This window comes from Mauremys mutica, chromosome 4, assembly GCF_020497125.1.
Source record: "Mauremys mutica isolate MM-2020 ecotype Southern chromosome 4, ASM2049712v1, whole genome shotgun sequence".
In the NCBI taxonomy this organism is placed as follows: Eukaryota; Metazoa; Chordata; order Testudines; family Geoemydidae; genus Mauremys; species Mauremys mutica.
The window spans coordinates 49,602,455-49,628,581 of record NC_059075.1 but is presented as its reverse complement, the minus strand read 5'-3'; the positions used below and the strand labels follow the sequence as shown (position 1 = coordinate 49,628,581).

Here is a 26,127-nt window from a genome sequence, read left to right as displayed (position 1 = left end):
AAGTGCAGAAATCTGAAGTCCTCCTCTTCCTCCACACCTTATCTCCGTGCAACCTTACTCAACCACTACCTCTCTGGAGATGTCTAACGTCTTTTTCTACTCTTGGCGAAACCACACTGGATTTGCTTCTCTGTCTCCTTCCTGGATATCCAAATCCCAACAACCTCAATACATCGAAAACTCAACTCCTCTTTCCTCATCCATTTACTATTAGAAAGACAAAGGCTTACGGCAAGAAGGGACCATTAGATCATCTAGTTTGATCTTCTGTATATAATAGGTCATTAAATTGCACTTGGTTACCCATGTATGGAACCTAATAACTGTGTTTAACTAAAGCATAATGTGTGTTTGACTAATGTGCATCTTCCAGAAAGCCATCTAGGCTTGATTTGAAGTCATCAAAAGACAGAATCTGCCACATTCCTCAGTAATTTGTTCCAATGGTTAATCACACTCAGTGTTAAATTGTCTTTTTATTTTAATTTGAATTTATCTGGCTCATGCTTCCAAACATCTGTTAGTCTATAAGGTGCCACAAGACTCTTTGCTGCTTTTACAGATCCAGACTAACACGGCTACCCCTCTGATACATAGTACTCTTTGTGACTTCTCCCATGCAGCATCCCAAAGCCAGAGCATTCTCCCTTAGCCCGTCACATCTCACCCTCCTTTCTCCTCCAAGCCTCTTGCTAAAATACACTTCTTCCAAGACACCTGTAAATCCTACCTCTCTCTACAGAGAAAAAAAAATATTTATAAGCCCCAAGCAAAAATCATGGAACATACTTGCAACATTTCTGTTCAATCACATTGCTTTTCATTAAATTTCACATCAAACTATTGAGGTTACATGTGCTTTATCCTTAGAATAGTAAGTACCAGGATGAGTGCAGCAGCACTTTTCCCTGCCCCAAGTCTCCACATTTTAAAAAAAGAATACCAAATTTTCAGATGATTTAGCTAATTGTTGAAGAAAGGTATGGATACTGATTGGTATGAATAACTGTTACCTTATGGAAGGTAGCATAGTTTGTTGAAATGTTTGTGCAAATACAGGCAATAGTCTTTTCAAGTATATAGGTGCCATTTCTGGATCTCCTTTGGGTTCATTACATTCTTCTTCATCTTTGTTTGCATCTTTCTTTTTCTTTTCATCTCCTTTATTAACTGGACACATCCAGTCACCTGCAAAATGTAATTTTTTTGGAACAGACATTTACTGACTCAATCTTTTTCCAACAAATAAAACTGAAATGGCAAATTAAGGGCCACATACTGAAAGCACTACTAAACTTCAATGGGAAAACTCACAGAACGAGTTCTATATTGGATGCTTATGTCCAAACAGTTACTATTTTACTCCACTATGCCTCTACGAGGAGAAAACAGAGGGAAGAAAAATGCAAGCAATACCACTGGAAGAGAAGAGTCAGGAAATAATAATTCACACTAACCTGGAGACTGAAGAATAGCCACCACTTCACTGTGCCCCCTTTCACGAGCTTTGTCTAAAGGAGTTTTCCCATCTTCATCTCTCAAATCAGGGTTCGCACCATGTCTCAGGAGAGTCTACAGGCAAACAAATTTTGAAAGAAAACTAATAAAATTCCTTTTCTAAATAACGAACCCTATTATCAACCTGCTCATTCCTGGGCTTCGCATAAACCTATCTACAATAGAAGCACATTGTGTGTATGTGATACTTACAGTTGTCTGTACTTGTTTCACTAACCTAGCAGCACCAGAAGCTAGCTTTCCAATACAGTAGAACCTCAGAGTTACGAACACCTCAGGAATGGAAGTTGTCCATAACTCTGAAACATTTATAACTCTGAACAAAACGTTATGGTTGTTCTTTCAAAAGTTTACAACTGAACAGTGACTTAATACAGCTTTGAAACTTTACTATGCAGAAGAAAAATGCTGATTTCCTTTCTTTAATAGTAGTTTATGTTTAACACCGTACTGTACTTTTTTTCCCCTTGGGGGGGGGGGGAAAGGGGGGGAGGAAGAGTGTCTCTGTTGCTGCCTGATTGCGTACTTCTGGTTCCAAATGAGGTGTGAGGTTGACTGGTCAGTTCGTAACTCTGGTGCTCCTAACTCGGAGGTTCTATTGTACAAACAGTGGAGATGGAACATGATGAATTTAACTATTTGAGAACACACTTATGTTAGACACTTTACATCACAGAACTTATCTTATTTTGTAGGAAACTTTAAAAGTATATGCACAACAGATGATTTCTGCTTCAAAAACAGTACAGAAGTTTGAATTCACACCTTTGCCACTTGCGGCCTTCCAAAACATGCTGCATAATGTAATGATGACGACCTCTGACCTCTGTTAACATCAGCACCCCTTTCACAGAGAAATTCTACCTGTAAAATATAAAAAACAGAAGCTAGTTTCCTTACTTATACATCTCTTTGCACAGAGAATTAAATAATTTGTATTACTTAATTTCAGTGAATGCATTTAACTTACCATTTCCTGAGTTCCAAAAGCTGATGCCCAGTTTAAAAGAGTTTGTCCTACATCATCCATAAAATTTACTTCAAAAGCTGAAAGTATTAGGTACAAGATAACTAATTAAAGTCACAGTACAATACATTCAACACAATTAATTTCTGATAAATAAAAGTAACAATGTACTATTCTTTGGTCTTTAAACAAACTTTAAACATTCTCAGACTCCTAAAAATATTCTGAAAGTCTTAGTTGTGAATCAAGGATAAAGAACAAGTGGCTAGATTCTCAGCATCACCACACTTTTAGGAGTCTAGAAAAGCACTAGGATTCACAAAGACTGAGTTCCACAGCTACTCTCCCTATAAAATAAATGGGGAGAAATAGGTACTTCACAAAAGCCAGCACAGTAGGTGGCTGCTCACCTCAGCAAACCAATGGGAGGAGTCAAGCCCCAGAGCACATGCTAAGCTCCACCGCCTCAAAGACAAGAATTGAAGTCTGGGCTCCAGGAAGATGCTTCCCTTTGCTTGGATTTCTCAGCTGCAAACCCCTTCTTGGCGCTAGGCGCTTATGCCATTTTTGCAAGAAGCTGCTCCTCTATCCTCCCATTTTGTGTAAGTTCGTCTCTAGGGGCCCAATTTGGTAGGCAAGCTCTGACTATATGCTTACTGATCAGGCCCCGCCAGCGAGGTAGGTGGAAGAATGCACAAGTACTCCTCATTCTTTTTGCTGATACAGACTAACACGGCTACCAGTCTGAAATCTATCTTTACCCAGTTTGTGAATTACTCTGTGGCTTACACATCCAAACCCCTGGCATGGGGCTGTTGTGTGCATGCTCAGAGGCAGCAACTTTTACTGCAAATATTCCGGTACTGAACAAGTTTAGGCACCCCCAGGATTCAGGGACAGCTTTGTGAATCCAAGTGGGGTCTGGTTCTGAGATCTAAGCACCCAAGGCAGCAGTTAGGCACTTAAGTCCTTTTGTGAATCTAGCCCAAAGTAAGGATTGTTAACAGAAAGAACTAGCCTGTATTAAGCAATGTAAATTAACTCACACTGTTGATAAGAGCTTTAAGATATTAACTACTCTGACATTATTTAATTCACTTTAAAAGTTAGACTTTGAATTAATTAAATATGCAAACTTCAAAAAATATTTTTGCCTACCTCCTGTGTCAATAGCATCTATTAGTGCATCAGTATCTTTACTGCGGATGCAGTCTATCAGCTGCCGATGAGAACGTTCCCCAGAACTATCCAGTCTACGCAACCCTGGGATTCTGCCTGTAGATCCAGCATTAGACTTTGGCAGGGCCTTTCGCCCTTCAAACAGTAGCACCAAAAGAAGATCTACTAAACGCATGGTATCCAGTACACATCTTTCATCACCCTGTAATGCACTTTCTATAGAATCTGGAAGTTCAGATCTTAGGAGATCCTGGAAATAATTAAAAGTCTGAACAATAAAAAAATATATAGGACTTTAGAAAATACATGGTTTTATTTCCATATGAAATGTTTCTTTTTTCCTTTACAAAAAAACACACAAATTTTATCACGAATAGAGGTTTTTAAAGTATATTAAGAAATAATTTTTAAATTTTAAAGAAAAATATTGAAAAAAGTGACAAACTGTAGCATTTAAATGATTCTTACATGTGTTACTACTGGAGAGCCTCTACAGAGGGTTGACAACAGACTCACAATAGTTGACACCTGATTACTTAATTTAGAGTCTGCAGCTGTAGATGGTGCTCCAGTGCTGCTCCGACCCGGTTTGCAAGCTGAAGATGGTCCTGATGCTATACCACCAGCTGCTGCCATGCGTGATAACAACTCCTCAGTTAGTCCATGTTTGGCTAATGGGGCTGGATCAACTCCACGACGTGTAAATCTGTCAGCTAATGAAGCAAAACATCTAAGCGCTCCATCTGAAACCTGTGGAAGATGTATATAAGATGCTCAAGATTTGTCACTTAAGGAGAATAGAGGCTCACCGTATAAACATAAAGCAACAATGCTTTAAAGCAGGGGTTCTCAAACTATGGGTCGGGACCTCAAAGTGGGTTGGGACCCCGTCTTAATGGGGTCGCCAGGGTTGGTGTTAGACTTGCTGGGAGCTGAAGCCGGAGCCCCACTGCCTGGGGATGAAGCCAAAGCCTATGGGCTTCAGCCCAGGGCAGCAGGGCTCAGGTTACATGCCCCCTACCCAGTGCTGAAGACCTTGGGTTTTGGCTTTGGCCACCCCTCCTGCGGTGGTGGGGCTTGGGGCCCCCCAACCCGGGCTGGGAAGCTCAGGCTTCGGTCCCCACTCCTGGGGTCATGTAGTAATTTTTGTTGTCAGAAGGGGATGGCAGTGCAGTGAAGTCTGAGAACTTCTGCTTTAAAGAAAAGCATCAGCATTATAAGTACAATATCTTAGCTATCCTAAATTATAAAAATAAATTTTAAAGCAGTTTTTAATAGTACCTATAATTGTTTTAACATCTCCACGATGGAGATATTGAAACACTGAAAGCTGTGATTTTACCTATACCTCCCACTAGAAAGTGCAGTTTGACAAAGTTACTGAAAAACAAACGCAGTTCATCATTTACATATGTGAAAAAGAGAAAAACTTTTGAAGTAGCTGTATGAGTACAGCACTAGTAAAAAAAAATTGGTAGTTTATCAAAGAAACTAAAGGTTTCTCCTTAAGTTTTACCTTAAATGTTGATAGTTTCCCACCTTTTACACATTTGAATACTGAAATGCAATTTGTTACTTCTGAGGGACCATGGCTAGCCTCAGCAGGTCACTGCTCTGAGAATGACAACCTCTGGAATAGTACACATTAGTTCTGCATTGTGGACATCCCCTTGGCTGGAACAGCCTATTTCACATATTAGGTACGGCTATGAGCATGTGGTGTTCTGAATATTTCCAGGAATATATCTAATCTAGATGAGTATCATCTCTCCCATAGACTATTCAGTCATTCATCTAGCCTTCTTAGACTGATCCAGACTGCTTGTGTGCTATGTGAATCACTGGAAGAAAATACAGTTTGGGGCTCAGAAACATGCAAAAAAAAAAAGCGACAGAGACTGCAAGTGGGATTCTAGCACAACATGATCCGAGTCATTGTTGAAAGCATAAGGAGTATGGTAGTGGGATCCGTTTGCGCTCCCTGTCTGTGACTTGAAACTGAAACATGGATGATCAGACCTCATCATCAGCACAGTGCTGGTGATTTAAGAGAACAGATTTAGAATGAACTGTCCCCAAAGCCAAATTGTTCTGGTCTTAACTCTTGCCTTGACATGTGTGAGAGAACAACTGTTCCCATGATGTAAGTGACTTGAACTAGAAGTGTATCAACAAGGATAAGGATATAAATTTCCCTAGGGAAATTTAGGAGATACAGATATTTTTATGATTCCTCAGATCTCTTGCAATTCTCAAGGATATTGACACAGATTTACTTATGGATTCGTAGTTGGGAAATAAACTATTGTGTGTGCCATTAGGGTATGAGATGCTTCTGAAAGGTAATTCTTACAAAAGGATTTAAAAAAATTAGCCATACAATTTAGACCACATGTTCATGGTATTCAGAGCTTCACAGTCTTGATGTGCTTGAAACTCAACAGTTTGGGGATGATGGAGGCTTGAACAAAGGAAGGCTCAAGCTCTATAAAAGGTTGGCTGCATTAAGTGCCTAAGTATTTGCTAGGTGACCACCCAATCTGATGCAGAGCAAGAGGTCCTTTCATCTACTGTTAGAAGATGATACGTTCCCATCTCCTAGAGTCACCTTAAAAGGACTACTCAAACTTTCACATTAGCTGTTAATAAAACTCCAACTGCCGCTGTCCCCACCGCCCACACACACTGTATTCAACAAGTTCATTTATTTCTCACTGGGCAGCACCAATTTAGATTACATAAACTGACAGAAAAAATATTTAACATAATTTTCCATTATTTATGATGGGTCTTTTTCCTTTCAGGTTAGACAAGAAAACCTAACATACAATGTCACAACAACTGAGCTGAAAAAATTTCAGAGCAATTGTTATTTAAGAAAATTCTTTGAAGAGAGTCATGCAAGTTTTCTGAGATCTTGTAAGGGTTTGTTTCCATAAAAGCTTAGGGCTACATATAGCCAGACAGCATCAAGCAATATTTTTGTTCTCTTGCTTGCAACTGAAAAAATTAGAACTATCACAATGATTCAGAGTCTCAAATTTTTCCTTCCTTATAGAAACTGTACAAAAAATTCCAACTGATGATTTGTTAAGCACAATTAAATTGCTGATTTGTAACAAATTCAACCTACCAACAACAATAACATATGTCTACATCTCATCCATTCACTAACCTATAGTGGCAGCTGAAGTAGAATACTGCAAAATATAATCAACATCTAACCTGTACTTTACTTTAATAGCAAACTAAAAATATAATGATGCAACTCTTGCGCTACATAAACAATCATTAAAAATTGCATACCTGATGGTCTTCATGTTTTAATAAACTAGACAGGGATTCCACACAGATTTCTAATGAAGAATCCTGAGGTTCCATTTTGCCACAAAGTCTGGATACTACTGCCATAGCAGAATGTAAAGTATCTTTATGAACTAGGTGCCCGCTATCACGAATAAATGTCAGCACACAGTTCAACCCACCGGCCTCAAACACAGCTCCTGATTCACGGGTACAGATTAGTTCTAACACCTGTAATATAATGAAATTGAATTGTAATGAAGTACATACTACTAGTTATCCAACTGTTCCCATCTCATCTCCTCAGCTGACTGAGGGGGCAAACCAAAATAAATTCAGTTCCTCCATCAACAGCATCCCAAGTTTCCAGTAGTTCCAGTGCTCCCTCTCTAAGCAAGGGAGTAAATACAGCAGAATCCATATGGGGGACATGTGGACCAGCCAGGAGAAGAGTTGCCTCACATTAGGAAACGACTCTAGACCAGGGGTAGGCAACCTGCAGCACGCGAGCTGATTTTCAGTGGCACTCACACTGCCTGGGTCCTGGCCACCGAGCCAGGGGGCTCTGCATTTAATTTGATTTTAAATGAAGCTTCTTAAAAACATATTAAAAACCTTATTTACTTTACATACAACAATAGTTTAGTATCAGAGGGGTAGCCATGTTTGCTGCTTTTACAGATCCAGACTAAGAGTCCTGTAGCACTTTATAGACTAACAGATGTATTGGAGCATGAGCTTTCGTAGGTGAATACCCACTTCGTCGGATGCTCATAATCCAATACGTCTGTTAGTCTATAAGGTGCCACAGGACTCTTTGCTGTTTTAACAATAGTTTAGTTAGATATTATAGACTTATAGAAAGAGACCTTCTAAAAATGTTAAACATGCATTACTGGCACGCGAAACCTTAGAGTGAATAAATGAAGACTCGGCACATCACTTCTGAAAGGTTGCCGACCTCTGCTCTAGACGAACTCAGGGGCAGCTGCAGGCCCAAAGAGACACTGATGAGAAACTGCTGAGAGTGAATAGATCTAGTGGGAAGGGGAGAGAACGTATGTTAGGGGATGAATGGTGATTAAGTGGATGGGGAGATGAACAAGTGACAACTTGGGGCAGTTCAAGAGTGAGTGAAAGGTAAAGTGGTTTGAGAACAACCGGAGTGATCACTGTTTGCAGTGCTGTAGCTGTGTTGGTCCAAGGATATTAGACAGAAGATGGGTGAGATGATCCCTTTTACTAGACCAACTTCTGTTGGTGAAAAAAAGACAAGCTTTTAAACTACACAGAGCTCTTCTTCCGGTCATGAAAGAGATAGTCCACTGTGGGGGAGGAGTGGGGCATTGGGTGAACATGTGAGTTTGCAACTCCAAGGAAAAGATGTGTATAGGTGGGGTGTGTAGGGATTTCATGTGCAGTTATAGGGGCAGTAGTTATATGGTAAGAATAGTCTAATATATTTGTTTGGGTTGGTCAAATTTCTTGACCATTTTGCAAGGCTGTTTTAAGATCATACCTAGGGTAACTGGACAAGCAGCAGAAATCCACACATAATTACACCTCTACCCCCATATAACGCGACCCGATATAACACGAATTCGGATATAACACGGTAAAGCAGTTATCGGGAGGGGAGCTGCACACTCCAGCAGATCAAAGCAAATTCGATATAAGGCGGTTTCACCTATAACGCGGTAAGATTTTTTGGCTCCCGAGGACAGTGTTATATCAGGGTAGAGGTGTATGTACAAAATATAAAACCAAGAAGTTTCAAACGGAAGCTTAATTTTCTTGTCTTATTCTGATCAGAGGCAACTCCCCCAACCCCTTTTTTTGTGGAATTTTGAAAATGCTCTACAGTTCTAGGAAATTAAAAATCAACTTTCTATTTATATTAAAAAAAATATGCAATTAACTTCTGAAGTTTCTCCTGATTTCACATTTTATATTCTTTGAGTTTTTTCTGAACAATAATTTCAGAAATGTTGGCATAACAAATCGACAGTGAAGACAATAAATGTACAAGCAAGCAATTTTATCAGAGTGAATAAAATAAGTTATTCCTGTTTTTAAATTCATATTATAAACAGATTTTTCAAAAATATTTAAATATTCTGCTTTCTATGAAAGCAGAAATCTATTAAGAACACTTACCTTTACACACTGCTCAGCCAAGTCTCTGCTGGTTCTGTTGTTAAGTTCAACAACAACTAAACGATTACAAAGTGCTTTGATAGCTCCATCTACTCCCACAATCCTACGGGTGCATTCTGCTGATACATCCAGGTAATAAGTTATGGCACGAGCTGTTACCTCTAACACATTGTCTGGCGCACTTTCATCAAGGAAAATCTTGCAGAGTGCTGGTAAGAAAGTACGAGGAGGGCACCTGTAGGAAGAGGTAATTACGTATCAATTACTGTACAAATTCCTCAATGTTACGATATTTCATACAGTTTCAAATTAACAGGTTATCATCATCACACACGGGTACTTCTTCCAGATAAGTTTTTTAACAAAACTAACTCACTTATCCAACTAAGCTTATTGCAGTGGCATCTACTAATAATATACATGGAGTACAATGGCTCCATCAGGAACTCTTCAATTACCTGAAAATCAAAAGGGAATCCTACATAACGTGGGAACGTGGACAAATTGCCAAGGAAAAGTACAAAAGAATAGCATAAGCATGTCGGGACAAAAATCAGAAAGGCTAAGGCACAAAATGAGTTACATATCTAGCAAGGGACATAAAAGGCAATAAAACGAGGTTCTATAAGTACATTAGGAGCAAGACAAGAGAAAGATGAAGGAAAAGGTAAGTTCTCTACTTAGTGGGGAAGGAAAGCTAATACTAGATGACATTAAGGCCTCTGAGGTGTTTAATGCCTATTTTGCTTCATCTTCACTAAAAATGAAATTGTGACCAGACACATAACATAATTCATACTAACAACAAAGGAGAAGGAACACAAACCACAACAGGGAAAGAACAGGTTAAAGAATATTTAGGTAAGTTAGATCTATTAAAGTCAGCAGGGCCTGGTGAAATTCACCCTACAGGACATAAGGAACTAGCTAAAGCAATCTTGGAACCATTAACTATTATCTCTGACAATTCCTGGAGCACCGGTGAAGTCCCAGAGGACTGGAGAAAGGCAAACAAATGACCTATCTTTCAAAGAGGGAACAAAGAGAACCCAGGAACCCACCCACCAGCCAGCCTAACTTCAACACTTGGAAAGATACTGGAACAAATTATTAAACAATCAATTTGTAAACACCTAGAAAATAATAGGGTTATAAGTAATAGCGAACATGGAATTAACAAATCATGCCAAACCAATCTGATTTCTTTTTTTGATAGGGTTACCAGCCTAGTGGATAGGGGGGAGACTGTAGACATGATATATCTTGATTTTAGTAAGGCTTTTGACACGGTCATAGAATCACAGAATATCAGGGTTAGAAGGGACCTCAGGTCGTCATCTAGTCCAACCCCCCGCTCAAAGCAGGACCAATCCCCAACTAAATCCTTTTTTTTTTTTCTTTTTTCTTTTTTTTGCCCCAGATCCCTAAATGGCCCTTCTCAAGGATTGAACTCTGGATTTAGCAGGGCAATGCTCAAAACACTGAGCTATCCCTCCCCCACTCCCATGTGACGTTCTCATAAGCAAACCAGGGAAATGTGGTCTAGATCAAATTACTATAACGTGGGACCACAACCAACTGAGTAACTGTTTTCAGAGAGTCGTTACCAATGATTTGCTGTCAAACTGAGAGGACGTATTTAGTGGAGTACCAAAGCGGGTCTGTACTGGTTCCAGTATTATTCAATATTTTCATTAATGACCTGGATAATGGAGTGAAGGGTGATTGATTCTATGAAAATGCTTCCAGAGAACTGGAAGGGACCTCGAGAGGTCATCTAGTCCAGTTCCCTGCACTCAAGGCAGGACTAAGTATTATCTAGGCCATCCCTGACAGGTTTGTGTCCAACCTGCTCTTAAAAATCCCCAATGATGGAGATGCCACAACCTCCCTATGCAATTTATTCCAGTGCTTAATCACTGACAGTTAGGAAGTTTTTCCTAAATGTCCAACCTAAACCGCCCTTGCTACATTTTAAGCCCATTGCTTCTTGTCCTATCCTCAGAGGTTAAGAATAACAATTTTTCCTCCCTCCTCCTTGTAACAACCTTTTATGTACTTGAAAACTTATGTCCCATCTCAGTTTTCTCTTCTCCAGACTAAACAAACCCAATTTTTTCACTCTTCCCTCATAAGTCATGTTTTCTAAACCTTTAGTCATTTTTGTTGCTCTTCTCTGGACTTTCTCCAATTTGTCCACATCTTTCCTGAAATATGGCACCCAGAACTGCAGATAATACTCCAGTTGAGGCCTAATCAGCACGGAGTAGAGCAGAAAAATTACTTCTCATGTCTTGCTTACAATACTCCTGCTAATACATGGCAGGATGATATTTGGGTTTTTTTGCAACAACGTTACACTGTTGACTCATATTTAGCTTGTGACCATCAGATCCCTTTCCACAGTACTCCTTCCTAGGCAGTCATTTCCCATTTGTATGTGTGCAACTGATTGTTCCTTCCTAAGTGGAGTACTTTGCATTTGTCCTTATTGAATTTCATCCTATGTACCTCAGACCATTTCTCCAGTTTCTCCAGACTATTTTGCATTTTAATCCTATCCTCCAAAGCACTTGCAACCCCTCCCAGCTTGGTATCATCCTCAAACTTTATAAGCATACTCTCTATGCCATTATCTAAATCACTGATGAAGATATTGAACAGAACTGGACCCAGAACCGATCCCTGTGGGACCCCACTCATTATGTCCTTCCAGCATGACTGTGAACCACTGATAACTAATCTCTGGGAATGATTTTCCAACCAGTTATGCACCCACCTTATAGTAGCTCCATCTAGGTTGTATTTCCCTAGTTTATGAGAAGATCATGCAAGATAGTATCAAAAGCTAACTAACATCAAGATATACCACATCTACTGCTTTCCCCCCATCTACAAGGCTTGTTACGCTGTCAAAGAAAGCTATCAGGTTGGTTTGACATGATTTGCTCTTGACAAATCCATGCTGTTATTTATCACCTTATTATCTTCTAGGTGTTTGCAAATTGGTTGATTCATTATTTGCTACATTATCTTTCCAGGTACAAAAGTTAAGATGACTGGTCTGTAATTCCCCGGGTTGTCCTGATTTCCCTTTTTATAGATGGGCGCTATATTTGCCCTATTCCAGTCTTCTTGAATGTCTTCCATCTTCTATGACTTTTCAAAGATAATTGCTAGTGGCTCAGATATCTCCTCAGTCAGCTCTTGGATTATTCTAGGATGTATTTCATCAAGCCCTGGTGATTTGAAGACATCTAACTTGTCTAAGTAATTTTTGACTTGTTCTTTCCCAATTTTAGAATCTGGTCCTACCTCATTTTCACTTTGGAGGGCAGGATTAGAATTCAAAATGACCCTGACAAATCAGAGAAATGGTCTGACTGAAATCAACAAGAACAAAATTCAACAAAGACAAGTGCAAAGTACTACACTTATGAAGGAAAAACCAAATGTATAGCTACAAAATGGGGAAAAACTGGCTAGGGAGTAGTACCCCTCCAAAGGACCTGGGGGTTATAGAGGATCACTAATGAGAGTCAACAATGTGATGCAGTTGCAAAAAAAGGTGAATATCATTCTGGGGTGTATTAATAGGAGTGTTATATTAAGACACAGGAAGTAAATGACCCACTCTACTCAGCTGAAGTACTGTGCCCAGTTCTGGGCGCCACACTTTAGAAATGATGTGGATAAATTGGAGAGAGTTCAGGAGGAGAGCAACAAAAATGACAAAACATTTAGAAAACCTGATCTATGAGAAATATTAAAAAACTGGGCATGTTTAGTCTTGAGAAATGACGACTGAGGGGGGATCTGATAACAGTCTTCAAATATATTAATGGCTGTCATAAAGAGGACTGTGATCAATTGTTCTCCATAGCCACTGAAAGTAGGACCAGAAGTAATGCTCAATCTGCAACAAAGGATATTTAGGTTAGATATTAGGAAAAACTTTCTAACTATAAGGGTAGTTAAGTACTGGAACAGGCTTCCAAGGGAGGTTATGGAATCATCATCATCCGAGTTTTTTTAAGAACAGATTGGACAAGCACCTGTCAAGGACGATCTAGATATACCTGGTACTGACTGAGCACAGTAGGCTGGGCTAGATGTCTGCTTGGAGGTCCCTTTCAGCCCTACATTTCTATGATTCTATAACTACAGACATAGTTTTTAGTTTACAAAATTAGCCACAATTACCTCTTTTTATTTATTTTAATGTTTTTATCATTCCCTTTTTAAAGCAGAATGAAAAAGGTCAGCAAAGTGTTATATTTTTGGTACTCTTTTTCCCCTGCCACTCGAAATATTACATGCCAAAATTCTGCAGTGGATTCTCATCCATTTTGATATCAGAAACCAGTAGAGCAGCAGGCAGTAAAAGAAGATGTGAGGGCCAAGGTGAAGAGCTGCTAGACCTATAAGAAGAGACAAGTTAATGGAGACAGCCAGAGTCTGGAACCCTACGAGTATACAGGATGAGCTCAGAAGATTGCAATTGAGAGAAAGACAAAAGGACTTGCAGTCAGAAAGAAGGAGGATGCCTGGAGAATAGCACCAACACCAGAAAGATGCAGGTCTACATGACTGGGGATTCCCTACTAAGAAGAACACGCCTGTCACCAGAGCTGATCCAGAAAATAGAATGGTGTTCTGCTGGAGCTAAGATATGGGATGTGGACCTGAGGCTGAAGAGGATCCTAATGGGAGCTGGAAAGAATCCACTGATTGTCCTTCACATGGGAACAAATGATACAGCTAGATTCTTACTGGAATGCATCAAGGGAGACTATGCCAGGCTTGGAAAGATGCTTAAAGAAATGGAGGCTAAGGTGATCTTCAGTGGGATTCTACCTGTCCCTAGAGGAGGGGAAGCGAAGGCGAGACAAGATTATGATGATCAACAGATGCCTCAGGCAGTGGTGCCATAAGGAGGGCTTTGGAATGTTGGACCATTGGGAGGCATTCACAGAGAGAGGACTGTGCTCATGGGATGGACTCCACCTGAGTAAGGAGGAAAATAGACACCTGGGACGGAGGTTAGCATAACCGATTAAAAGAGCTTTAAACTAGAAATTCAGAGAAGATGGTTGGTAAACACATGCTTGATTCTAACACTGAACGGGAGGAAAATCACGAAAGAGAGGATACAGCAATGGAGAAAGGAGCAACAGAGGATAGAAGAATGGACATCAAAAGGAAAGACAATGCCAATACCAATGAAGCAGTCGGGTAGGCAATTTCATAAAAATATTAGAATCCTATTTTTATGATTAATTCTATTTGAATTTCAATCCAAATAGAGCTTGACACAAATCACAAGTAAAAAATAATCTTGTAAATAAGAAATGCATCACATTCACCATATTCTAACAATAAAAAAAATGTAAAAATTAAAAACTCGGGGAAAAAAGTAAGCTAAGCTATAGAACTGCTTAAATAAATATGTATAGATATAGTGTATTGTCCAGGTTAGCAAAAAGATACACTAACTTTAGTGTAGTGGCTATTGGTAATGGTTACCAACTGACGAAAATTAACCTCTCTGTTAGAAAATAAATAGAAAGTACAAATGCAAAACATGATTAAACAATTTTTAAATCACTTTGATTTAAATCAATCTACCCTGTTTGAAAGTCCTCTAATGCCCTTTTCACAATTTCCTCCACCTGCCTCAATTTTTTAGTTCTCTCTGCTTTCTCTTCCTTGCCTGTGTTTAACACTCATTAGTTGTGTCTTTGCCAGTATTGTTTCACCAAACTGAATCAGACCGTAAGCTAAACAAACAACTGAACACCTCAAACACTCCAAACTATTAAAAAGAGAGCAGTACAAACTGAAGAGAAAAACTAAGGAAGAGGGAACATAATGCATTTAGTAAAACTCAAAGAGCTTCAGAAATCACTCCTCTCCCCACTCCACCCATGCAGCATAAAGTACCTACTGTAAATGAAATGTATAGCCTAGATTACAAATCTGCACAAAATATGTTTATACTTGTAACATGAAATGTACTGAACAATCTATGCATTCCCTGTTCTAGTACATTTCAATTTGTAAATTGATTATCCACTCATTGTACATCTTTGCTCTATTCTACAAATATCTAGTCCACTCATTTTTGAGCATCAGCATTCATTATATATTTTAATGCAGTACCCATAAGTAATTTTAGAAGTTAATTTTTTCATTATCTTTTAAAAAGAGAAATCATCAAAATTTAGTCTACAATTTTTATATAAACATATACAGAATATATAGAGAACACACACTCACTAAATTCTGTTAAGCATGATGCACCCCTGGACAAAGGTAGTACAAGACCAATTCATAGTTAAAGTGGTTCAAAGATCCCCCTAAAGTTCTAAATCACTAAGTCTGAGTTGATATAAGTAGATTAAAACGTTTTCAATTAACTGTGAACTTTTAAAGCTAACAAACTTTTTCTTCAAACTTAGCATATTTTGTATATATAAGACACAGACTGCTAAGCTTCCATTAACTCTTAAAAGCATGCTATTTTTTGTTTTATTTGTAACTATTTTCTGTTTCTATTACATTCGCTTATCATCACTTAAATCTCTGATCATAATAAACTTATTCTTGGTTTCACTATAAGTTCTTCCAGTGCAATATTTTAAAGCGTGAATCCTCAGCTGAGCCAACAGGTTGCTGTGTACACTGTCTCTTTGGAGACAATGGATTTGGTAATTTCTGTGAGTGTCCAGTGACAGTGGCTGAATACTGGAGAGGAACACTATCCCAGGGTTGGCTCCTCCTCCTTCTAACCCTTTCCCTATGACTAGCAGCTCAGGGCTAATTTAAACAAAAGCTTTGCCAGCAGAGTGTGTGACAGATATGACAAGGTTCTGCAATATCCTGGACAAACCTTACTGAATTAAATTAAACCCTTATTGAATTAAGTGTATGTAGTTTAGGATTCCTTTGTATTAAGACTGCAAATGTTTATGTATTATTGTGGAATAGTGTGTAATTTGACAGAGGAGACATGGCTAATATAAACCCTGGGATATTTTATGAGCATCAAAGGACTCTTTGAAACAGCATGATAGACAAACAACATTAAGTGCGATTCCTAGGATACACTTGGAAGGAGGGGAATACAAATTCCTCTCCTTTAGATCCATCCTTTCAAAGCTGTGCCTTGATGAGAAACCCACTGCCTGGCTTATTACCTATTCAATCTCCTCAAATCCTAAATTGGATAAAGGAGAGATTCTCATTCATGAGTGTGCTTGTACTGAGCGAACAGCTTTTATGAATATGTGACTACAGAAAAACTCCTGGGTGGGGTTTGAAGGACTGTTCACCAACCAGAGTCCATGCTGGAGTTGAGGTAATCTCTGGTAAGCTTCTTAGCATACTGGTAGGTTCTTTTATTGTTTTAATAGGTTTATCTTAATGCTTTTACCTTAAGAATAAATGTGCTTGCTTTGAAAGAACTGTGTGGTGACTTAACTATGGCAATTACATTGTTTACCATCTTAGAGGAGACAAGTGAAGCAGGCCTGCTTAGGCAGTCTGACTATCCGGGCGAATTCACAGGGTAGACAGAGTGCTGTGCAGTCTGAAAATACCCTGGTCAAGACGGATAGAGAGACAAATCTCCATTCAAGAAAGATGAATGGCTGAGAAGCCAGGAGCCTAGAAAGGGTGTCCTTGCTGGACAACAAGGGGAAATACAGATGCAGTTGCCCTGAATTGTAACAATGCTATACTGGCAAAGCCCCCTAGTGAAGATGAAGCTTTTACAGGCCAGAGGAGTTTCTCCTTTAAAGTGATCCAATAACTTTACTTCAGGCTTTCTGGTCTCAGTACTACTCATCCTTCCGGCTGTTTTATTACCACAACGTAGTCCAAAGTCTATAGCAGAGGTCCCAAAAAGTCCATTTCTCACCCCAGTTCAGTGCAGTCATTAAAACTCAAGACATCTCGTCCATTGTTGCCCCACATACCACACATAGCGCCTTTGACCACACCCAGACTCTATCAATCCTCTCCTGTCGTCGTACCAGGACAGCCACCCCAGCTCTTCCAAATGGAATGCAACCCAACTCCGACCAGTGGGAACCCCACAGCCTCTTTGCCAAGGGAGCATCTTTGCCAAAGGAGCATCCTTCACTCCTCTTGGACCCCTCACAGTTCCTCTGGGTCCTGCTTTCTGGCCTGGAGACACCAGTGGGTAACGCTCCTCCACTGTTCCCTTGCCCTCAGCCCATTCCGGCCCTTGGCTTCAGCTTAGAGATAGCAGGCAATTCCCTCTGCTGCTCCTCCTGCCTTCAAGCTCTCTCCAGTCCTGCTGGAACATGCTGCGGCCACGCTGCCCAGACTGCAGAAGCATCTCCAGCCAGGTCAGAGACATCCTCCCCTGGCCCTCCCCAGATATGGTTGGAAGGGATGGGATGGGGAGAGTGTGGGGGTCCTGGGCTAGGGGTGGGGTCATGTGGAGTGGGGTCACAGGGGTTACTCCCCTGACTCCCAGCTTATCCCCGCCAAAATATTTCCCCAACAGTTGCTGTCCTGGCCCATCAGGGTAAGCAGCTGGCACGCCGGGACACTTTGTTTACTTAGATTTACCTCTGTGCCTGCAGACACTCGAGGTAAACAAACCATCTCGGCCCGCCAACGGCATATCCTGATGGCCCGGGAGCCAAAGTTTGCTGACCCCTGAATTATAGGGTCGGCTTATGAACAGGTTATAAAAATTTTCCATTTTTACCTATGCATCTTGGGGGGCAGGAGGGGGGAGATCAGCTTATAAATGAACCAGCTTATGATCGAGTATATATGGTACTTCCCTCTACTACTACTACAATAGCATACTTCATTTGAAAGACAAAAACCTTGCATCACCACAGGCCTAGCCAATGCCAAGAAAAAGCAAACTACATTCTTTCTAGTTTCTGACAAATAATCATCATTCCAGCATCAGAACTGGTTTTACCCCGATATTTTCGTTTGTGACAAATGTTTACTGAAAGGAATCAGGAATTTCAGAGAGAACATATGATTGCAGAACAAGTACATGTTTTGTTACAATATACTATGCTTCGAGTTGAGGGAGGACTCAAAGCTGGAACCAGAGAGACTGCAGAATTTCAGATGAAAGGAACAATGAAATTAAAATAGCACAATAAGTTTCTGTTTCAGTGTACTGTAGTAGCTTTGCTATTTTAATTCTGTCCTTAAAGTTCAGGTAAATACAGGTCAAACAATGATTTACACTTCAAAATGATTTTTTTTAAAACCATCAAGAAAATGTTCTTTAAAAATGTAATCAAAATATTTCCTTCTGGATTTTAGTTAATACCTGAAAATATTTATTAGAATAACTTAATAATTTAAGTACACAGGTCAGGCAATTCTTAAAAGTGTCTTGAGAGAGTCCTTAAAAAAAATAAAATAAAAACACACCCCAAGGAGTCAGCTTTAGGGTGTTGAGTAGACAACAGGTTAGTGCTGCAGTTATTACTATTTACTGTACATCTTTCATTATGGGTGTCCACACATGACTCACTGTTTCTCTAGTGGGCTCAGCACTTTTGCTGAAAACTGTCTTGTGATTCTTCTGTTATCACATTCCAAAGGCCTTATTGGAGCACTGGTTTATGATTAATACATTATAAGAGTCTTTGAGATCAAATTTATTCTAAATCAACATTTGTCCTTAATGCCTACTCTAATCTGTAATAGGGAGACAAGATTTCCCTATTAATACCAATTTAGTAGGGCAGTCTCTGTCCCCTATATTAGATAAATTGATTTAAAATCTGTCTAATTACAATATCTATAATGTATGCTAATATTGCTATTATTTATGTCTGAGACTACCTCATTAATAATATGGATTTATTAGAAAATAAAGATCACTGCCCACAAACTCCATATAATATCAATTCTCTCTGTGGGAAGTTAAAGCAACCTGAAAGACATTTTCTGAAAATTAAAAACATGTTGGTAAAATGCCAAGAAAAGAAACAACTGCAACACTATAAAAAGTATAATTAGCAACCTGAATTAGCAATTTGAACATCTGAGACAAATATTAGTTCTTTGAGGGACTTGAGTTGCCAACATCCTGATGTATTTGTTAGTATACATTATGTCACATCAGGGAGAACTTCTTCTAACGGCTTATCTAAACAGGGAAATTTGCCAATATAACTATACTACTATATTTACCCCATTATAATTCCATATGTGAATACTTATTCTGGAATAAGAGTGCTTTTTCCTGGAATATCTGAGAGTATTGACAGTAAGGGTACGTCTTCACTACCCGCCGTATCGGCGGGTAGCAATCGATTTCTCGGGGATCGATATATCGCGTCTCATCTAGACGCGATATATCGATCCCCGAACGCACTCCTGTCGACTCCGTAACTCCACCAACCCGAACGGCGGTAGCGGAGTCGACATGGGGAGCCGCGGACATCGATCCCGCGCCGTGAGGACGGTAGGTAAATCGATATAAGATACTTGGACTTCAGCTACGTTATTCACGTAGCTGAAGTTGCGTATCTTATATCGATTTTCCCCCGTAGTGTAGACCTGCCTTCTGTTACACCAACGCAACTATAGCAGTGTAATCAAACTGGTATCTTTCCCCATGTAGATAAGCCCTTAGTCCCAAATGAAATCAGCTCAATAACTTGTGAATAATGCAAGTGTAAAAAGATACTAAAGTAGTAAAAAAATAATTCACTGGTAATTATTTTCACCATTATTTACAATCTGGTAGCATCCTCTGGGACCCCACTGTGCTAAATGCTATTAAAAAAATGTGTTCCTAAAATGGTTTACAGCAATCACTTCTATGAAGAAGCCATATTACTCAAAGTAAAAGTAACCACTGGATTCAGTACATATAGACACTTGTCATGTAACAGGAATATTTGGCTTCAGAGCCTTGGCCCAGGGCATATGACAAGTGGAAATAAAGTTCAGTTTCTTGACAGTAATCATGTTACACACTTAAAACACTCAACTGCAAAGGACAACTGGAAGTGTGATATATGCATTCAGACTCTTTTATAAGAAAAGTTCTATGGTATTTCTGTTCCACTTTAAAATAGGTTATCAAATAAAGTTTAAAGTATCTCGAGATTTTCAAAACATTTCAGATACCTAACACCAACCATATGATTTGTTTAATAATTTTTATATTAAAAAAAAGTTAAAGTGATTTAAAAAGAATGAATTAGAAGACAATTTGGTAAACTACAGCCACCCACAATACTAAAATTTAAATTTGGTGTCAGTGTCTTTCAAACCAGTACTTGTTAATAGGAGAGAGCACTGGAAATAGATTTTTAATGTACGGTTGTACTGCTCTACATTGATTTCAGAATGCAAATGTTTGTTTTTAAAAACTGTATAATACAATTTAAGATGCTTGTCCAGTTTTAATGATGTAACTGAAATCCTTTTAAACTAAACACCTTATTAAAATGGAGAATTATTTCAACTATTTTATTTAATTTATAACTGTTTAACATTATTATTATTAAATAAGGAATGGGCTCATGCAAAACAGCATGCCTCCACTGGACGGACCTATGACAAAACTGGTGATGGGAAAAGAGAATTATTCCTCCACGCCTTTGTTAAGGTTGAATATTGAGGTGGATATATTTATGGACAGAACTTTGGCTACATTTATGTTGTAATTTTTAATTTATGGAGTAAGTGCCCACAGCACAGGATAGCCACCTATAGATGCATTGTTTTTTAAAAAGTTACAATTTAACATTTTAATTTTTAAAAATTAAACCTGTGCTAATTTCCCCCTTCTTCAACAAGCCCTGATTCGTAAAACAGGAGGGTGTCACAGCACATCAATCCTTTGATGCCTCCTTGCCTATTGCAAGGCTCTTTCCTGTGTGTCCAGGTCACTGACACATCAACTTTTTGCTGTGCCCTGGCTTAGTACTCAAATGATAAAACTTCAGTAAATTGCTAGAACTTGTTAGTACAAATTTATTTGGGCATAAGCTTTCGTGGGATATAACCACTTCATCAGATGCATGGAGCGGAAAATACAGTAAGCAGGTATAAATATACAGCACATGAAAAGATGGGAGTTGCCTTACCAAGTGTGGGGTCAGTACTAACAAGGTCAATTCAGTTAGGGTGGAAGTGGCCCATTCCCAACAGTTGACAAGAAGGTGTGAGTATCAGAGGGAAAATTATTTTTTGTAGTGACCCAGCCACTCTCAGTCTTTATTCAGGCTTAATTTACAGCCAAGCCCTAAGGTACAACCGCATTTGCTCCAATCCCTCAGACAGAGACAAAAATCTACAGGATAGCAATCAAGCGTTCTTAAAACTACAATACCTACCTGGGGAAGTGAAGAAACAGACTGACAGAGCCAGAAGGGTACCCAGAAGTCATCTACTACAGGACAGGCCCAACAAAGAAAGTAACAGAACGCCACTAGCCATCACCTACAGCCCCCAACTAAAAACTCTCCAACGCATCATCAAGGATCTAAAACCTATCCCTCATTCTCTCAGACCTTGGGAGACAGGGGGAGACCTTGGGAGACAGCCCCCAAACCTGAAGCAAATACTCACCAGCAACTACACACCACACAACAGAAACACTAACCCAGGAACCTATCTTTGCAACAAAGCCCGTTGCCAACTCTGTCCACATATCTATTCCGGGGACACCATCATAGGACCTAATCACATCAGCCACACTATCAAAGGCTCGTTCACCTGCACATCTACCAATGTGATATATGCCATCATGTGCCAGCAATGCCCCTCTGCCATGTACATTGGCCAAACTGGACAATCTCTATGGACACAAATCAGACATCAAGAATTGTAACATTCAAAAACCAGTAGGAGAGCACTTCAATCTCCCTGGACACTCAATAACAGACTTAAAAGTCACCATTCTTCAATTAAAAAAACTTCAGACACAGACTTCAATGAGAAACTGCAGAACTGGAATTAATTTGCAAACTGGACACCATCAAATTGATGTTTCTGTTTCATTAAAACATTCCTGTTACCCCTTTGCATGTACGTGGCTTTTCCAAAGAGGATGGATCTAGACTGTAGCAGATGACAGAACAAGGAGTAATGGTCTCAAGTTGCACTGGAGAGGTTTAGGTTGGATATTAGGAAAAACTTTTTCACTAGGAGGGTGGTGAAGAACTGGAATGGGTTACCTAGGGAGGTGGTGGGATCTCCTTCCTTAGAGGTTTTTATGGTCAGGTTTGACGAAGCCCTGGCTAGATGATTTAGTTGGGGGTTGGTTCTGCTTTGAGCAGGGGGTTGGACTAGATGACCTCCTGAGGTCCCTTCCAACCCTGATATTCTATGATTCTATGAAATTAGGCCTGAATAAAGACTGACAGTGGCTGGGTCACTTAAAAAAAAATGATTTCCCCTCTGTTGATACTCACACCTTCTTGTCAACTGCTGGGAATGGGCCACATCCACGTTAATTCAATTGGCCTTGTTAGGACTGACCCCCCCCCACTTGGTAAGGCAACTCCGATCTTTTCATGTGCTGTACATTTATACCTGCTTCATGTATTTTCTACTCCATGATTCTGCTGAAGCGGGTTATATCCCACGAAAGCTTATGCCCAAATAAATTTGTTAGTCTCAAAGTTTGCAAGAAGGACTTCTCGTTGTTTTTCTATTATATATTATCATCCCTCTCAACAGCAAGCTCTTTATATGTTTAATTTTTCTTTTAGATGTGGTGTAATTGCAGAAGGATATGTCAAAGAAGTGGGTTTTGCATTTTGCTCTGAAGACATTGTGGCTCAGGGAGTCATCCTGCTCTCTGAGGAGCTAAGACCCCAGGAATGAAAATCCTGCACAGATGGCACCTTTAGAGAATTTGAAATATAAATTCTTGGAAATAACATTTAACATAAACAGCTCATTAAGATGATAAAACTATCACTGAAATAAAGGATTCAGAGACTCTATACATTATAAGAAGTGTGCACTGTTCAATATACCATTTATATTGCTGATAATCTCATTCTGTGAGAGTTTTCTTTGCTGTTTTGACATAAGGATAATCAAATTAATTTTACCAAAATCTGTAATGACATCTGACTCTGTATCCAGATACATACTACTTTTAAGTAGGAATGACGAAACAGCTTTCTAGTTTAGAGAGTCCCAGATACAGTCAGCCCTCTAATCATGATCTACATATTCTGCATGGGTGTTCTATAATTCTGGCTTTTTAAAAAAAAAAATCAAATAACATTGCAAAGAAAACATCATATTATACATTTGTGGTAGTCCAAAGAAAGGGATAGGAGTTACAATACCTAACAAAACAACAAAGGAACAGCATCAGGCTAATTGTGGGTGTACCACATTGTATCTCAACATAAATCAACAAAATTCAGTCTTTTAGGATATTCTGGACAATGAACAAACTGAAAAGTCAATTTATCAATCAACATCTTCAAATTCTGAGATTAAATGATTAATCTGTAACAGATAACTCTATTTCAGGGTTTTAAATTCATTGCATTGTCATGGAGAAGAAACTTTAAACCTGCCCTCACAAATCCTGTTCCACCCCAGGTAGGAAGATCTCACCCTGTAGCTACCAGCTGGAATCATAACTGAATAAGAGCCTCAAATTACATCTGTTCTCAGCACTCTGTCCAATCATCAGCCATACAGGAAACAACACACCCTGTAGCTATTCCAGCAGGTGCTCTCCCAGCACTCTAAAAAAAAAAAAAAAAAAAACCACCTTCACAAGGGGCATGGCTCCCAGCGCTGGTGCACTGTCTACACTGGCACTTTACAGTGCTGAAACTTGCTGCGCTCAGGGGTGTGTTTTTTCACATCCCTGAGTGAGAAAGTTACAGAACAGTAAATTGCCAGTGTAGACAGGCCCTAAGGCTAAAACTAAAGTGAACACAATGCATCAGCTGCTAACACAATCACTCATTAGCATAGAAACAAACACTAACAAGTCACTTAACTTCTCTGTCCAATTCCCAATCTATAAAATGGGGATATTATTTCTCATCTTCTTCAGTGTTATGCACATTAATTAGCTTTGCACAGTGCTCTGGAAACTGTAATATTCATAGATCAGTAGAGTTTAAAGCCAGAAGACACCATTTAATCACCAAATCTGACCTCCTGTACATCACAGACCATCACATGGCACTCAGTTATTCCTGTATTGAGTCTGATCATTTGTGTTTAACCAAGCATGTCTTCCATAAAGACATCCAATTATTGATCTGAAGACATCAGGAGATGGAGACGCCACCATTTCCCTCAATAATTTGTTCTAGTAATTAATCATCTTCACTGTTAAACATTTGTGCCTAATTTCTACTTTGAATTTGTTGGTTTTATCTTCCAGTCACGGTTATGCCTTTTAATACCAGAAATTTTCTCCCCACAAAAGGTACATATGCACTGTAATCCAGTAGCCTCTCAATCTTCTTTTTGATACTGAATGGACTCTCTAAGCCTCTCACGGTAAGGCATTCTCTCCAACCACCACATCATTCTGTGGCTCTTTTCTGCACATTCTCCAATTTTTCAAAATCCCTTTTTTTAAATTTGGACACCATACCTGGATGCAGAATTCCAGTATCTATTTTAGCAATGCCATACACAGAGGCTAAAAACACCTCCTTACTCCTACTCTCCTGTTCATACATCCCAACAATCACAGTAGCCTGTTATACCACAGCAGCCTGTTATACCACAGCATCATACTGGGAGTTCACGGTCAGTTGCTTGACAACTGTGAACCCTAATTCAGTGGTGGGCAACCTGCGGGCCGCATGTGGCCCATCAGGGTAATCTGATTGTGGGCTGCGAGACATTTTGTTGATGTTGACCAAACGCCCGTGGGCCGCAGGTTGCCCACCGCTGCCCTAAATGCTTTTCAAAATCACTGTTTTGCAAAGTACAGTCTTTCCATTCTTTAGGTATGACCTGCATTTCTTGTTCCTAAGTATATAACTTTGCATTTGGCTGTAGTAAAATGTATTTTGTTTGACTGCCCTGTCCTCATCAGTATCTACCACTATACCAATCTTTATGTTATCCACAATTTAATTAGCAGTGTTCTCTAAGTGTTTTTTATAGTAAAGTTTGAGGGTTTCTCCAATTGACATATTTACCAATTCTCTGAGAGGTGGAGTACTTACACCAACAGGAGAAGCTCTCCTGTCAGTGTAGGTAGCATCTTCACTATGCACCTACAGTGGCACTGTAAGTCTAGACACACCCTTAGTAGTTAAAGCACAGAAAAAGTTTGCTTAGTGACAGTTAAGATCACAACACACATCCAACTCAAAACCTTAAAAGCAGGGAAATATAAGTCCTGCATTTGTTGCCATTCTCACATTACCTACAACACTGCTGATAACCCAATCCAACAATCTATAAGGATTTCACTTACATCTACAACAGGTATCAAAAGGCAATACCTATACCCACCCCTACTTAATCAAATTTGCACGCTAGCATAAAACCTTAACAGTGAGCTGAGACTATCATCAAATGAGTATTTAAAAAATACCATCAAAAGATTTACAATAAATATCACGATTATATGCTGACATTATTTAAAAAAAAAAATCACATTTTCCCATGCTTAAACATAATAAATCTCAAAGACAACGTAGCTGACTAGAACTGACTGGAGCTGCCATGTTAGAAATCCAGCTTCTATTCCTGCAGTGCCTTTCTGTAAATTCTTTAAAAAAACAAACAAAAATCATTTGTAAAATGGAGTGGCAACCTATACCTAACTACCTTGTAGGATTAGGATTTGAAGCCTTTGTCAATAATAAGGGTGGTGCGATGCATGGGAATATAAACCACAATCACAGGAGGTTAAATTTCAACTCTTGGTCTTCTCTTTCCCAGCTCAGGGAATGTTCCCTTGGGCTACAGAGGTATTTGACTAGCTTTAACAATTATATTCCTCAAATTCAGCTGTCTGAAAC

The 26,127-nt window shown here is 39.3% G+C and overlaps 1 protein-coding gene across 1 annotated transcript in view; it reads right to left on the bottom strand.

Annotated features, from left to right (window-relative positions):
• The window catches only part of HECTD1 (HECT domain E3 ubiquitin protein ligase 1), a 100,130-nt gene that overhangs the window by 51,179 nt on the left and 22,824 nt on the right, over positions 1 to 26,127 (bottom strand). The window contains exons 3-10 of the mRNA XM_045013874.1: positions 9,125 to 9,359; positions 6,971 to 7,198; positions 4,133 to 4,414; positions 3,644 to 3,914; positions 2,489 to 2,565; positions 2,284 to 2,382; positions 1,458 to 1,572; positions 1,014 to 1,188 (exon numbers count right to left, since the gene is read on the bottom strand). Of these exons, the coding sequence (XP_044869809.1) occupies positions 1,014 to 1,188; positions 1,458 to 1,572; positions 2,284 to 2,382; positions 2,489 to 2,565; positions 3,644 to 3,914; positions 4,133 to 4,414; positions 6,971 to 7,198; positions 9,125 to 9,359 (1,482 nt within the window). The remainder of the gene's footprint in view (positions 1 to 1,013; positions 1,189 to 1,457; positions 1,573 to 2,283; positions 2,383 to 2,488; positions 2,566 to 3,643; positions 3,915 to 4,132; positions 4,415 to 6,970; positions 7,199 to 9,124; positions 9,360 to 26,127) is intronic.